The sequence below is a fragment of the Stegostoma tigrinum genome, chromosome 17 (assembly GCF_030684315.1).
Source record: "Stegostoma tigrinum isolate sSteTig4 chromosome 17, sSteTig4.hap1, whole genome shotgun sequence".
Classification (NCBI taxonomy): domain Eukaryota; kingdom Metazoa; phylum Chordata; class Chondrichthyes; order Orectolobiformes; family Stegostomatidae; genus Stegostoma; species Stegostoma tigrinum.
This window is the reverse complement of record NC_081370.1, coordinates 23,798,874-23,812,988: the sequence shown is the minus strand read 5'-3', so window position 1 is coordinate 23,812,988 and position 14,115 is coordinate 23,798,874. Positions and strand designations below refer to the sequence as shown.

Here is a 14,115-nt window from a genome sequence, read left to right as displayed (position 1 = left end):
AAAGGTAGGTTCTTTACTCAGAGTAGTAAGGGCGTGGAATGCCCTGCCTGCAGCAGTAGTAACTCGCCAACTTTAAGGCATTTAAATGGTCATTGAATAAACATACGGATGATTATGGAATAGTGTAGGTTGGATGGGCATCAGATTGGTTTCACAGGTCAGCGCAACAGCCTGCACTGCACTGTAATGTTCCATTAAATCACATTAAGAAACACTTTAAAACTTGAAAGGTAGGTAACTGGCTACCCTACCCAAATGAACATTTCAAGTACAAATGAAAGAACTTCATTTTTCTTCCTCTCCCATGAAACTTCAGAAGGAATTAACAAACATGCATTGAAGATATCAAACATTTGGCATGTACTGCAGAGACTCAATTTCAAAATTTCTATCAAACTTAACCAATACTATAGCAACATAAAAAGGTAGTAAAAAAGAACAAAAACCCATATAAAATATCAAGATCTTATAAGATCAGTATTTTTAAAATAAAACAGCATGACATTCTAACAAGAAACAGAAATTGTTAACCTGGAAGATTTTTGAACTGTAAATCAAATGACTAACTTTTCACTAATTAAAAATTAGTGAGCAATGAACAAGGAAAATGCCATAACCACTGTTTGTGCAATGATATTACACTCGCTCATTAAGTAGCGGGAAATAAGATCAAAAATAATTTGGTACCTGAGATAACAAGGTGTAGAGTTGGATGAACACAGCAGGCCACGCAGCATCAGAGCAGCAGGAAAGCTGACATTTCGGGCCTAGACCCGATAGCTTTCCTGCTCCTCTGATGCTGCTTGGCCTGCTGTATTCATCCAACTCTACACCTTGTTATCTCAGATTCTCCAGCATCTGCAGTTCCTGACATCTCGGTACCCGAGACGTTGTGGCACACTAGTTACAATTATTAATGAAGCTGTGCAACACAAACAGCTAAATGTTTAACTCCATACTTTAATAAGGGGCTGGACCAATAAGGAATTAAAGATCACTCTAATCAAATTCCTTCATTGTAGGAAGTATTAATTTTTCCATGAATACACAGTAGAGATAATATCCTTCAACATTAATATCGCCACCTACCTTCAGTGTTTTCACTGATTTGTTAAACTATTTATAAACAATATATTATGTCAAAAGTTAATGGAAAGATTCCAACAAATAAAAAAAATTAACATGCACTAGGGCACAGTGCAATGAAAAACAGATTTGTTTTTAGCAAAGCTAAAGATTTGAATTCCTGATTCCTTTAACAACAAACTATCAATAAAATATCAATAAAGACACATGAAAACTAGGAGGTCCCATACATTGGCATGCAATCTAACAGCTACACACAGGTCTCAGAGATTTGCTCAAGGGAAAAACAAAACTGGGGGGAACGTGTTGGAGATAAGATGTATTAAGTTTTTCGAATAAGATGCGCTATTTGGGAATGTTGAGGATTTTATCAACTATTATCATTTGTTACAGCTGTCAAAACGGAGCAGAATTTTCACAGCAGATTGTTGTGGGTGGCTTGGCTTGAAGCCTCCTCATTGAGATGGAATTCTTAAAAAGATTTGTTTTAGTCAGGCTTGCAGTTCCAGAGAATCAATGTAATTCAGCAAAGTTACCCTAAAGAGCTGTGTAATTGCAGTAACATTCACATAACACAGCATGGTTTATAATCACAGAAGGTGCAACATCTGCCTGTTTGCTTCACCTAGGTGTCATTTCTGGGGCCTCGGATAGTGAGGCGGGAATAAGAAGTGATTTACCTGCACTTCACTCAATCAGGCTGGACGACTGCATTGCAGTAATCCTACACTCAGTCTGCAAAAATTACCTTGGGCTTGACTGCCACTTCAAACATCACCATATTCCCTGGCGAACACTTCTGTTTCAGGCTTGCTGCAGTGTTCCAGCAAAGCTCAGCACAAACTGAAAGAACTGCATCTCACCTTCCACTCGGGGACCCTGTGGCCTTCAGGACATAATGCATTCATTTAAAAGGGATTCAGCACCTTCTTCCATGTCCTCACCCCAACCCTCATACACCAGATCTTGTCATTACATGGGTTGCACCCCTCCCCGACACAAACATCCCATTGTCAGTGATTAATGGTTTCCATTAGCAGCTACTGATTCAGCCAGGTTAACCCTTACCTATTCATGTTTAGGTCGTAATTCACTCAGAACTAGGAATTAAATACAGGGGAGGCACAGATAAGACTCTGAATAGGAAACTTTGTATGCTCTCACCTCTGCAGCAAGCTCTAGACTATGCAACCCGGCTCCATGCCTTCTGTCACTTGACCAGCTCTCAAAGGGGCAACACCCCAATTACATACATGGTGGGGGTGGGGGGGGTTGATGGTGTAACTTTAATCACCATTTAAATCAACATACATACAACCATTAAGAACATTATGCTGGCACTGGTGCCAACATATGTACGCAGTCAGGAGTATTTACAAGGCATTGAAAGTGACCACTCCCCCACTACAAGATGTTTATTTTATAGACTACATTAATGTGATCAGTGTCTCAGGTGACGGCAGTTCCTGGACAACTGTCTCCTTGTCTCAGGAGCCTTTTCTCATATCCTCTGCCAGGCTTCTGGGGACTCCTGTTGTTCCACCAAAACATCCCTCCCTGATTGCTTGTCGTCACCTGTGACACTTGGTCATACGGAGGGAGGAAACAAGGCTCAGTCAACACCCCGGATCCACCTGGGCTGGCTCGGTATTCTGAGGGACACCCCCCCCATTGCTGAGGTGCAGCGATGAGGGTCTCCTCAAGACCAACTTATCCCTAGTCTGCACAGTATAATTCCGGGCCAACACGGTTTCTCCTTTCTGGAGTACTCTCAACCTGGCAATTCCCACCCTTTTGGCCATTTGTCCTTTTTGATTTTGCTCTATGAAACCTCTGGTCTCTTCCCGCCCGTTAAATCAAACATGGGTTCTCAGCTGGCAGTTGAACACGGAGGATGCGATAACCCAGTGTTTGCCAGTATCTTAGGAGCACAAAAGCTGATGTTTCGGGCCTCGACCCTTCACGTCAGCTTTAGTGCTCCTAAGATGCTGCTTGGCCTGCTGTGTTCATCCAGCCCCACACTTATCTCCAGCCTCTGCAGTTCCCATTATTTCTGTTCGCCAGTATCTGGTGTTCCTATACATGCTGGGGATGTCAATGTGCCATCCTAACGAGCCCTCTTCTGGTGAGGTCTTTAATGTCTTCTTCGAAGTTTGGGTGAAGCTCTCCACTTGGCTGTTTGTCAACAGGTGATACAGAGACAATCCATGATGTTCCAGGCACTACTCAAACTCTTGCACCACAAATTGAGGACTATTGTTACTTACAACTTGTTTGTGATTTCCAAACCTGGCAACTATTTCATCCAGTTGGCCTACCATTGCTCCCACAGATGTCCGCCACTTTGGGCCACTTGGAACCAACATCACTGGAAGCATCCTATAACAGTCCTACAAAATTGCTGTAAATCTACTGTCACAATGTTTGAGGCCATTTCTACCGGTGGAAGGATGACAACAATGTTTAATAATGCAGAGATTTCACAAAATCCCGCTTTCTCCTCAATTTGGAAACCCTCAGTCGGCCACAAAAAAAAATGGCTCCTGCCTATCTCTTTCATTTGTGCCACACCAGGGCACCCTTACAGCACTCAGTCCAGCATTCTTTCTTAACAGGGCAAGAATAACAACACTCATTCCCCACATTAAACACCTGTTGATGCCGACAATTCCCACCTTCTGTACAGGTGAAGGTATAATTCTGTGCAGTTTCTATGACCAGTTATCCCTCTCAGGATGAAGTCTACTCTTCAGTGTCGCTCCGAGTAGCATTCTGCACCTAATTTGCGACACCAGCACCTTGTCATCCTGGCAGAAGTACAGAAAGCTTTCAGGTTCCAGTTGGGAACATCTTTATTGCCCAATAACGGCAGTCTTGGCAGAGCATCTGCATTGCCGTACTTGTCCACCTGTCTGTATTTGATCTCACTTGAGCAGGCTGACAGAGCCAGGTGATAATCTCTGCAGGCTTGCTACCACCACTGACAGAATCTACATATAAAGTCCAAACAAAAAAATGGAGCTTAGAGGTCAGCGGTCAATCAGAAGCACAAAATGATTGCTGTAAAAGGAAATGGGTAAATATTTTTTACGCCAAACATGACTCTCAACCCTTCTTTTTTAACTGGAGCATAATTCTGCACTGTTTTTGCTAGGCCCTCAATGCAAACACGATGGGGCATTTCCTTTCCATTCAGTAAGATAGGAGATAGCACACAGTGTTGACCCCATAAAGGCGAGGCATCAAACATTAACTATTTTGGCAATTTCAGGTCAAAAGAATGTTAACTTTTTAAGGTTTGCTTCACCTACCACTTAGCCACTTCATATTCTTGGTTACATTTCTATGGTCGGTCTTTACCGAGCAGAGATGCACAGGCTTCAAAATGGTTGCCAGATCCAAGGCCAGCTTGCCATAAGTCCCAACAACAATCTCAATTGAGATACACACTCTTGAGTAGGGGCCTCCACCTTTTCGGGCACCTCATGTAGTCCCTCGCCATTAATTACACAACCCAAGTACTTTAGAGTCTTTAAGAAACTCTCATTTTTCAAATGCTCCTCTTCAGAGGATCCAGTAATCAAAACATCCAGCTAACACTGGACTCCTGGGAACTCACTTACTATTTGGTCCATGTTCCTCTGGAATAGTGCAGGTGTGGAAAGTTGCTAGTTACAAGTAAGTCCTCTGTATGCTATCATCAGCAATGGCTGTGATTCCTTCATGAGTCCCTGTCCCTAGGCAGGCGCACAACAGATCCATTTTTGAAACATTTTCCCTACTAACCCACTGAAGAGGTCTTAGAATTAAAGTTTTATTGTCACATGTACTCAGGTACAGGGTTGCAGGAGTACAGTGAAAAGTGTATCACATCACCATTCTCCGACACCACCCCGGGTGCAAAAAGTACCTGGATGCTAAATTTTAGGTTCAAAGTAGAAAGATAGAAGAAATGAAGTTACAAGTTCAGCACTGCAGTCCTTTTTAAGTGCTTTGCCACAGGCCTGGATCCAGGCTCTTGCACACCAATGCTGAGAACATCACTAGGACGAAGCAGTCAGCCAGCCTAGAGTCCCTTTACCATGCATTCACTTCAGAACGCTGTCGCCATTCTTTGGTATCATCTTGCCTCCACTGACATCACCATGAGTCCACACTGGACTGATTCAGCAATGCAGCCGCCGTTGAAGCTGCCACGCCCTGCCCGAGGCACTGGGCCCAAAATTTACCTCCCTCGCCATCACTCTGAACATAATCTTGCTTCCTTTTGCTATGGCTGGGAATAAACCTTGCCTCCGACGCACTGGACAGTCTGATGACCTTGATGTCCAAGTTCGCCACAGAAGGTAAAAAGCTTTCGAAAGAAAAAAAAAAGCAAAACAAAGCGGATGGAGCAGACAAGCTCTGGGCTCATGAGCCCACACACTATGCTGCTACTCCACCTCAATCCTACTTGGAGTGTAAGGGGGTATTGACCCATACTCAGGGCTGGGTTGACTGTGACCTTAAAGTCACCACAAGTCCCCACTGTATCATCTGTTTTCAAGACTAGAATGATTGAGTGGCCCATTCACCAGTGGTTACTGGTCCCAACACTCCTAGATCCACCAGCCATTCTAGTTCTGCCTCCACGTCAGGCAGGATGGGCATATGGTACTGGACATGACTTCAGACTCCCACGATGAGCCTCTGGCTGCAGCTGTAATTTACTTTCAGCTCCTTTCATTTCCACCAGGGTTCCTTTAAAGGCATCTTCACTCCTTTGCAGGATCTCTTGTGAACTCATGTTTGAGCCCACCAACCTATTAACCACACCCCAGTTGAACTTAAATTTTTACAATCAAGAGCATCCAAATAATACCAGATATTCACTTTTACAATGTAAAGTGGCAATTTTGCACACTCATTCCTTAATTGTGCCTAGCTGCAGAGCCTTTCAGTGGCACCACTTGTTCCATGCAAGTCCAGTGTAAACTTTGCCAGGTTCAATGACGGTGCCCTTCGGCTTCTCCAGCCGACCTGGCTAACTCCCGGTCTACTCCCTGTCTGGCAGCATCAACCTTGTACCTTGCCCTCCGACTTGACTCCTTTTGACACATCATCTCTTCGTTGACTGGTAACCAGCAATTTCAGGCAACATGACCCACTCATTCATACCTGCAGCACTGGGCTCTGAGAGCAACAGATCGATTCCTTGAAGCCACTCTCATTACATCGGCAGCATTCTACAGTTGGTCCCACAAACTGCCTTGTTTCTATTAGTTGATGTGTCCAGGCATATTCAGGCAATTGGGTTGCTTAGGAGTTAGGACATCATGTTGCAGCTGTACAAGACAGACATTGATAAGATCATACTTGGTGTACTGCATTCAATTCTGATCACTCTGCTACAGGAAGGATATTAAAGTGGAAAAAGAGTGCAAAAATATTAACAAGGATGTTACCAAGATTGGAGGGTGAGAGTTATAAGGAGGGGTTGTATAGCCTGGGACTTATTTTCTCCTGGAATGTAAGAGGCTGAAGGGTGACCTGCTAGAGGTTTATAAAACCATGGGGGGGGGGGGGGCATAGAAAAGGTGAATAGCAAAGATCTTTTCCCCATGGTAGGGGAGTCTAAACTAGAGGGCATAGGCTTAAGGCGAGAGGGAGAATATTTAAAATGGGACCAGACAGGAAACTTTTTCTACACAGAGGGTGGTGCATACATGGAACAAGCTACCAGAGGAAGTGGTAAAGGAGAGTCCAATTATAACTTTGCAAAGACATTTCCACAGGTAAATGGATAGGGACCAAACATAGACAAATAGGTCTAGTTTAGTTCAGGAAACCTGGTCAGCATGGACGAGTTAGTTGAAGGGTTCATTTCCACACTTTATGAGACTAAGTCCATCAAAGTAGCAATTTCAAAAAGGTGCCTCAAAGTTCAGGGCTCTCCTTGTTAATAACTTCCATTAGGTAATGTTCCACTAACCTCTAAAGACGGCCACAAATTGGGTGATGGGCTCTTCTTTGGGCTGCACCCATTTGTAAAAACGGAACTGTTCAATAATTATCAGCGGCTTGAGTTCATATGAATTTCCTAATACTGAACATAGCTCTTTGCCACAGGCTTCTCTGGTTGTACCAGACTTCTTAGCATCACTAAAGTCTTGCTCCCAATGGTACAGGAAATCTGGTACCATGATGTCCTCAGTTACTTGGTCCACCTTTAAGAAAGAATCAAAGTGCTCCTAGTATAACATCCAACTTTCTGACTCTTCAAATGGTCTCAATGCTCCAAAATGGCCTGACATTTTGTTTCCCTGCTGCTTGAATCTAGTAACCAAGTTCCCCAGTGAACAGTCCAGCACCAGCTGCTCCCTCACCTGACCATGCTAGCATACCGTTCCTCCCTGGTGTCACCTGCAGCCTGATTTCCATCAATGGTCACTCTCTGCAAGGACTTCAGTAGCTACTGGTGCATACTCTTTTCTTCAGCTGTCTGCCCGAATCCCCTTGCAATCACTTCCCTTGACATTATCTCCTTAATCATGCGCCAAAATTTCCAAAATCCAGGCCACGCCTCCTCCAGAGGAAGGAGAAACAGCACTTGAACACAGTTTCTGGGTTGGATCCACACTCATTGTCAATTGTTAAGTTTCACTTGGAATCAGGAACTGTACACGAGGTACAGGTAAAACTCTGAACAGGAACACTTCATTTTAGGAGTATCTCCACAGCCGGTTCTAGACTGAGCCCCTGAATCTGTCTTGCAAGTCATCTAACCAGGTTTCTTAAAGGGGCAGCAACTCTACTACATATTTAACAACTACTTTGTCTGCCCGGCTGTTTTCCTCTCTCTGGGCTCCATCTACATTTACAATTTACTCCTCACCCCTTCCGCACCCAGCACTTCAGCATATATACCAAAGCTAAAATCAGTACTAAAGAAGGGTCACTGGGATCCAAAACATTACCTTGCTTTCTCTCCACAAGTGGCGGCAGGCCTGCTGTGTTTTCCGAGCAATTTCAGTTTTTGTTGATGGTGATGATGCGTGCTCTACTGAGTGCCATCTTCACTCATTATTAATGTCATTTTCCTGATAGCTGAAATTAACAGCTGTCACATTCAAACTTCTAGGAATAACACAAGAGGTACAAGTTTTACCACCTAGCCCATCAACTTTGTTGCACCACTTTATGACAAGTAGTTAATCTTGGGTTCTAATTTCCCTTTTTTGTCTGTTGCCCGCATCTTAATTTCCTGAATTCCCAAAATTCCCTCTAGGGTAGGTAATTCAGAAGATTCACAGCCTTTTGAGTGAAGAAAATTTCTTGATCTCAGTCACAATGCTAGATCCTTGAGCTTGAGGAAAAGCCTCTGTATTTTAGCTTCCTGGGCCAGTAGAAATAGACTTTGGATGACTCCTCTGTCAAGATATTTCAGAATTTTGAATGTTTCAATGTGATTTACTACTCTTTCTTCTAAACTCAAGGGAGCTCAAGTGCATTTTACCTAGTCTCTCATCATAGGACAACTTCCTTATTGATAGACTAATTCTGCTAACATTTGCTGCATTGACTTCAATATAAATATTCCTTCCTTAAATATGAGGATCAAGTCTGCATACAGCATTCCAGGTGTGCCTCAAAACCCTTTCTAACCGCAGCAAGACTTGTTCATTCCGATCCTCTGACATTGTTGAAGAAAATCCCCAGGATTGATCTTCAGCCATGTCACGTTAGCTAATCAGAGTGGTGCGCTAACACCAGTTGGGAAAAGGAATGTCATTGAATGTCCCTAATCCTGATCATTAACAGGCAGCGATCATGAATGAACTACAAGTAACTGTAGTGTATCTCTTACTCAGACAAGTAGCACTCTCACTTAAAGAGTACTTACTAAAGTGATGACAAAGAACATGACTGAATCATGACTTATTAGTAATGCTTTATTTTAAAATGCAAGAATTGATTTACGTGCAAGCAGGGCCGCTCTGAGAAGTCACACAATTATGTCTGCCATACCCACAGAAAGCAAATGCATTCCTCAGCAATGAAGACTACAAAAGAACAGCATTTTGGCTCAATAAACATGAGCTCACGGGATGACCCATTTGACAACAATATTCATACATGAGTGCCTCACAAAGACGTCAAATCTTTCATGTTGGCTTAACACGTTCACCAGTGTCCGATGTCACCTATTTTTGTGCAATTAGGCTCTACGTATTGATTTGCATAATGCATATTCCAGATTGGATGTTTTAAATGTTAAGTAACATTTATAAATAAATCACCAGCATTTTAAATTATATTTGGAACGTTCTTACACAGTTTAATTGCTCTCTGGAAAGCATGTTATAATAGATATAACAACAAAAAAAAAAGTTGACAAAATATACCTTTAAGATGCCCCAAAGTGAATGTCCCCCAAATCTATTAAAACCCTATAAACAAATTATGCTTGGCTGTAATATGATACTCCATTGTTCAAATTCCTAAATACTCTTCACAGGAATTTGTTTGACTGATGGAAAATATGCAACGTGTTTTGACGTGATCAGAAAGATTTTTTTCACCTGGATGGAGTAGGGATTAAGTGCATTGGACCTGGACTCAGCCTCAGCCTCAGCCAGGCAAGTGTGCAGTATGGACTGCATTCCTGGCTAATGCCTGGAAGATGGCAGAAATGCTTCAGGGAGTCAAAAGGCGACTTACCAGTTGTACAATTTTCAGCTTCTGATCAGCTCATCGTCACCATATTTATGCAGCTGGAAAAATTAGTATCTGGTCAATGTTTAATCCTCAGATATTGATGACGGGGGAATTCAACATCAATAATATTAGGATCTTGTCATGGCTCACAGGTTTTGCTGTATCATGAATACCAAGCCATTTGTTGGTATTATAAACAGTGAGTTGAATTGGATGAAGATTGGTGCATTCAGTTGTTAGGGATTTCATGAGAAAACACAGATGGATCATCCACTAAATACCTCTAGATGGAGATGAGTGCAAATACTAAAGCCTTATTGGGCTCACCAATCACTGAGGATAGAGATGTTCATGCAGCCACCTTTCCTGTTTGCTGTTTAATTGTCCATCAACATTCATGACTTAATGTGGTAAATCAGCATAGCTTTTTGCTCTTTAGTTGCCTATCACATGCTCCTTTCACATTAAGATTACATGTTGTGATTTTACCGACTTGGCACATCACTTAAGTTTGCTTGGTGCTGCTCCACTCATGTTTGTTTACAACTCATTGGACCAGGGTGGCTCCACTACTCCATTGGCAGGAACGATAGTGAGAAATACACAAGGCCATCAATTTACAGATTATGGTACAATATAATATTGCTGGAAGCCCAGAGTAGTAAGCAGGAAGCTTTCTTGCCTATCTTTTCGCTTTGAAATTCATGAAATATCATAGCATCCAGAAAAGATTTTGAGAAATCTGAGGGTCACACTCAAGCATATACCAGCTTACAGGCATTTTTGATGTATTTGTTGCAGTTTGGAGATGATAGACCCAAGAATTGTGAAGGAGGAGTCTGGGACATTGTCTTAAAAGGAATCACTCTCACAGTGTATAATACTGTGTCAGACTGTTGCTTGCCTAGACTGAAGTACTCTCCTAGTTTTGGCACAAGACTCCAGATGTTAGTGTGGAAACTTTTGCAGGGCTGATCAGGCAGAGTATGCCTTTGTCATGGTGCTGAACTCAACATATTGTAGCCCATGCCTTTGTTTATTTTTAATCCAAGTTTTTTTGTATGATTTTGAAACAATTCAGTTGTCTAAATTTCAGAGGCCGGTTAAGAGACATGAAATGACAGAGTCTGCAGTCAGATCACTTAAACAGAATAGTTAATGTTTTAGTTAATTAAAAGACAGTAATGAGGAAGTTATATTTTTTACAGTAACTATTTTCATATATACTAGCCCCAATTTATTTAGTTAACTACCTGAATTCAGATTTCTTAGCTGCTTTCATTCAGGTCAGACAGATATCAAATTCACAGTTAGCCTTAGGACAATAAAAGCCTATTTGGGAGGGGTGTGAAAAACAATATATTCTGGAACCAGCCAGGGAACGAGTCATATTATACCAGGTAATGTGTAATGAAAAGAGACCAATTAAGGAACTCAGTGTAAAGAATCCTCTTGAAGAGTGTGATCATCACATTCATAACTAAATTTCACACTCAGAGGAGGGTGAGAAACCTGGATTTTAAACTAGTTTGTAATTGCATTTAAATGCAATAAAGGACTAACGACAGAGTTGGGCTCATGCACGGGGTTAAGGGCTAATCCAACAGCTAAAATAAAGTAAACATTCATCTCTTAAAAGATAAGACTAGGGAATTAGGAATGAAAAAACCAAACCAAAAAAAATTAGAAGCATGCAAACATATTTTGCAACAACATTGCCAGCAGACAGCACCAACAGCTTCTCAAGTAGAAGTTTATGGTCAAAAAGGGAGGAAGAATTTAAAACTAGCACAATTGCTAGGAAAAACAGACCAGCAAAATTTATGGGACAAAAGACTAATGCCCACCACCAGAAATGATGGTCCACATCATTGGTTCTTAAAAAATAATGGCTGCAGACAGCGTGGATATATTTATTGTAATCTTGCAAAATTCCCTAGATTCTGGAAAGGTCCCAGCAGACTGTAAAATGGCAAATATAAATACCTCTATTCAAGAAACATAAAAGACAGAAAACAGAACACCACAGGACAGTCAGTCTAACAACAGCCATTCAGAAATTGTTGGAATCTATTTCTAATCTAGGTTGTCTCAAACATGAATTACAAAATGCTAGCATGGAGGTACAATAAGTGATTAGAAAGACAAATGGAATGTTGATTTTATTGTATGGGGAGTGTAGTACAGAAGTCAGGAAATCTTGCAACTGAGTTGGGCGTTAATGAACTTACACCTAGAGTACGTATACAGATTTGGTATGACTGCAAGAGGATGGATATCCTTGCACTGGAAGCAGATCAAAGGAGGTTCACTTGGGTGATTTCTGAAGTGAACGCTTTGCTTGAGCATTGAGACTATAAATCATTGCAGTTTAGAAGAATGACAGATGACCTTATTGAAAAGAAGATCCTAATGGAGCTTGAAGGGGAGATACTTGGATAATTTTTTTTCCACATTAAGAATGTAAAACTAGGGAAAATGAAAAGTCTCTGATGAAGGGTCTAGGCCCGAAACATCAGCTTTTGTGCTCCTGAGATGCTGCTTGGCCTGCTGTGTTCATCCAGCCTCACATTTTATCTTAAAATGAAAAGTCTGTTGTTTAACACAGAGATAGAAAGGAATGTCTTCTCTCAGTTGTTAATCTTTGAAACATTGTACTCCAGAAAGCAGTGAAGGCCGCATTGTTGAATATATTCAAGGCGGAGTTAAGACAGATTTTTGAACAACATGCAAGTCAAATGGGGCAGGTAAGAAAATAGAGTTAGATCATAGTTAAGTCAGCCATGATTTCACTACATAATACAGCACCGACATCTATATCTTATTCTCTTAGGCAAGACAGTATTCTAGTCCCAATAAGTGCACAACTTGCAAATTTTATGTTAGTTCTTAAATTAGAGCTTGAAACATTACTTAATTGCCCCAAGTGCTCCCCTCATTCAAACTTTGCACATGACAACCTGATGCACTAAAAGTTGGCAAAAATACATGTTTGCTCATTCAGCAGCTTTGCTTGGAGAAACTGATTAAACAGTTCTCTTGTGCCACAGCCTAATGGAAGAATTGCCAATGTAACAGTGCATAAAAGTTAAGCCTTGCCAATATTTCCAACCCTCAAAAGCATTATGATAAGTTATTAAAATTAAACTAGCCCAAAAGCATTGGCTTTGTCAGGTACAATTAAGAAAGAAGGGCTACAACACTCCAGCATGACATAGCAAATTTATGACTAGGTTTACAGACAATATAAACGTATTTCTCGTCTCCTATTCCTACAGTACAAGTGTCACGCACGGTTTACAGTAAGCCTTCAACATTAGTAGGTAGATAACATTCCAGACCTTTGACTTCATTACTTATCTCAAAACAAAATAAATCAGATGTTTTTAAAAAAATCAAATCATTGATTAATTTAAAAATAAATTTCGACGTGAAAACAGTTCAACCAACCTACTGTATCATAACAAAACAGAAGTGGATGCAACAAACCGTACACACAAGCAGATCCCACAACTCTTCTCCTATTTCACATCACTGCAGGATGCTTTCGTGGTAAATTAAAAACTTCCAGAAAATATCGCCTCTCATTCAATAAAGTAGCTCTGTCAGCCCAGGTCAAGGCAGAAACGGCCCTCACTTTGACCCAGGCTGAGCTATAAAAAGAGAGGGAGAGCTGGCAAGCAGGTCAGACTCAACGCCCAGCACCTCGCCCAAACCCAATGCCCCTCAGTTGGCTGGGCTTTTTTTTTCCCCGTCTGAAGTTCCTTCACTCACCCCATAAGCCAATCCATAGCTGAGCGGATGAAGAGCCGCCGGCACCTCTTCAAGCTTCCTCCAGCCTTCCTCCTTCCACAGTACGGCCAGGCAGCATCAAAAGTGCAAGGCGAGGAACGGGAGGCAATTTAAAGAGTCTGTCAGTGCACACAGGACGGAGAGAGCCCCAGCCGGCAGAACGGTGGAACCAGCCAGACACGCTCAAGCAAAGAAGCAGCTCCCAGCCAGACCGGAAGTAAACACTCCGACAACCTAGGCCCGCCCCTCAAAGGTCACCTCCTGCTTCCGCCGGTAGCACAGCTGCCTGCCGGGGATTGTAGTCTCCTTGGTGATTCGGTCGCCTAGTACGCCTCTGAGGCAGAAATGGTAAGAAGTGCATTTGCTGGGAATCTGAAAGAAAAGCACGGACAGCCCGCTAAAATGCACTGTGTGGTGAGAAAGGGAGTGGATGTTTCAGCTCGACGAGTCCTGCTGATTTTTGCCCCCCGACTTTTTTTTCCCCTCCCCTTCATCATCGCTTGAAGAACGCGTAGGGTCAAAGCTTGAGAGCTGTGCGAA

The 14,115-nt window shown here is 42.1% G+C and overlaps 1 protein-coding gene across 1 annotated transcript in view; it reads right to left on the bottom strand.

Moving 5' to 3' along the window:
* The window catches only part of mob2a (MOB kinase activator 2a), a 208,578-nt gene extending 194,786 nt beyond the window's left edge, over nucleotides 1-13,792 (bottom strand). The window contains exon 1 of the mRNA XM_048545879.2: nucleotides 13,558-13,792. Coding sequence (XP_048401836.1) covers nucleotides 13,558-13,574 — 17 coding nt within the window. The 5' untranslated portion in view covers nucleotides 13,575-13,792. The remainder of the gene's footprint in view (nucleotides 1-13,557) is intronic.
* Between the last annotated feature and the right edge of the window lie 323 nt (nucleotides 13,793-14,115).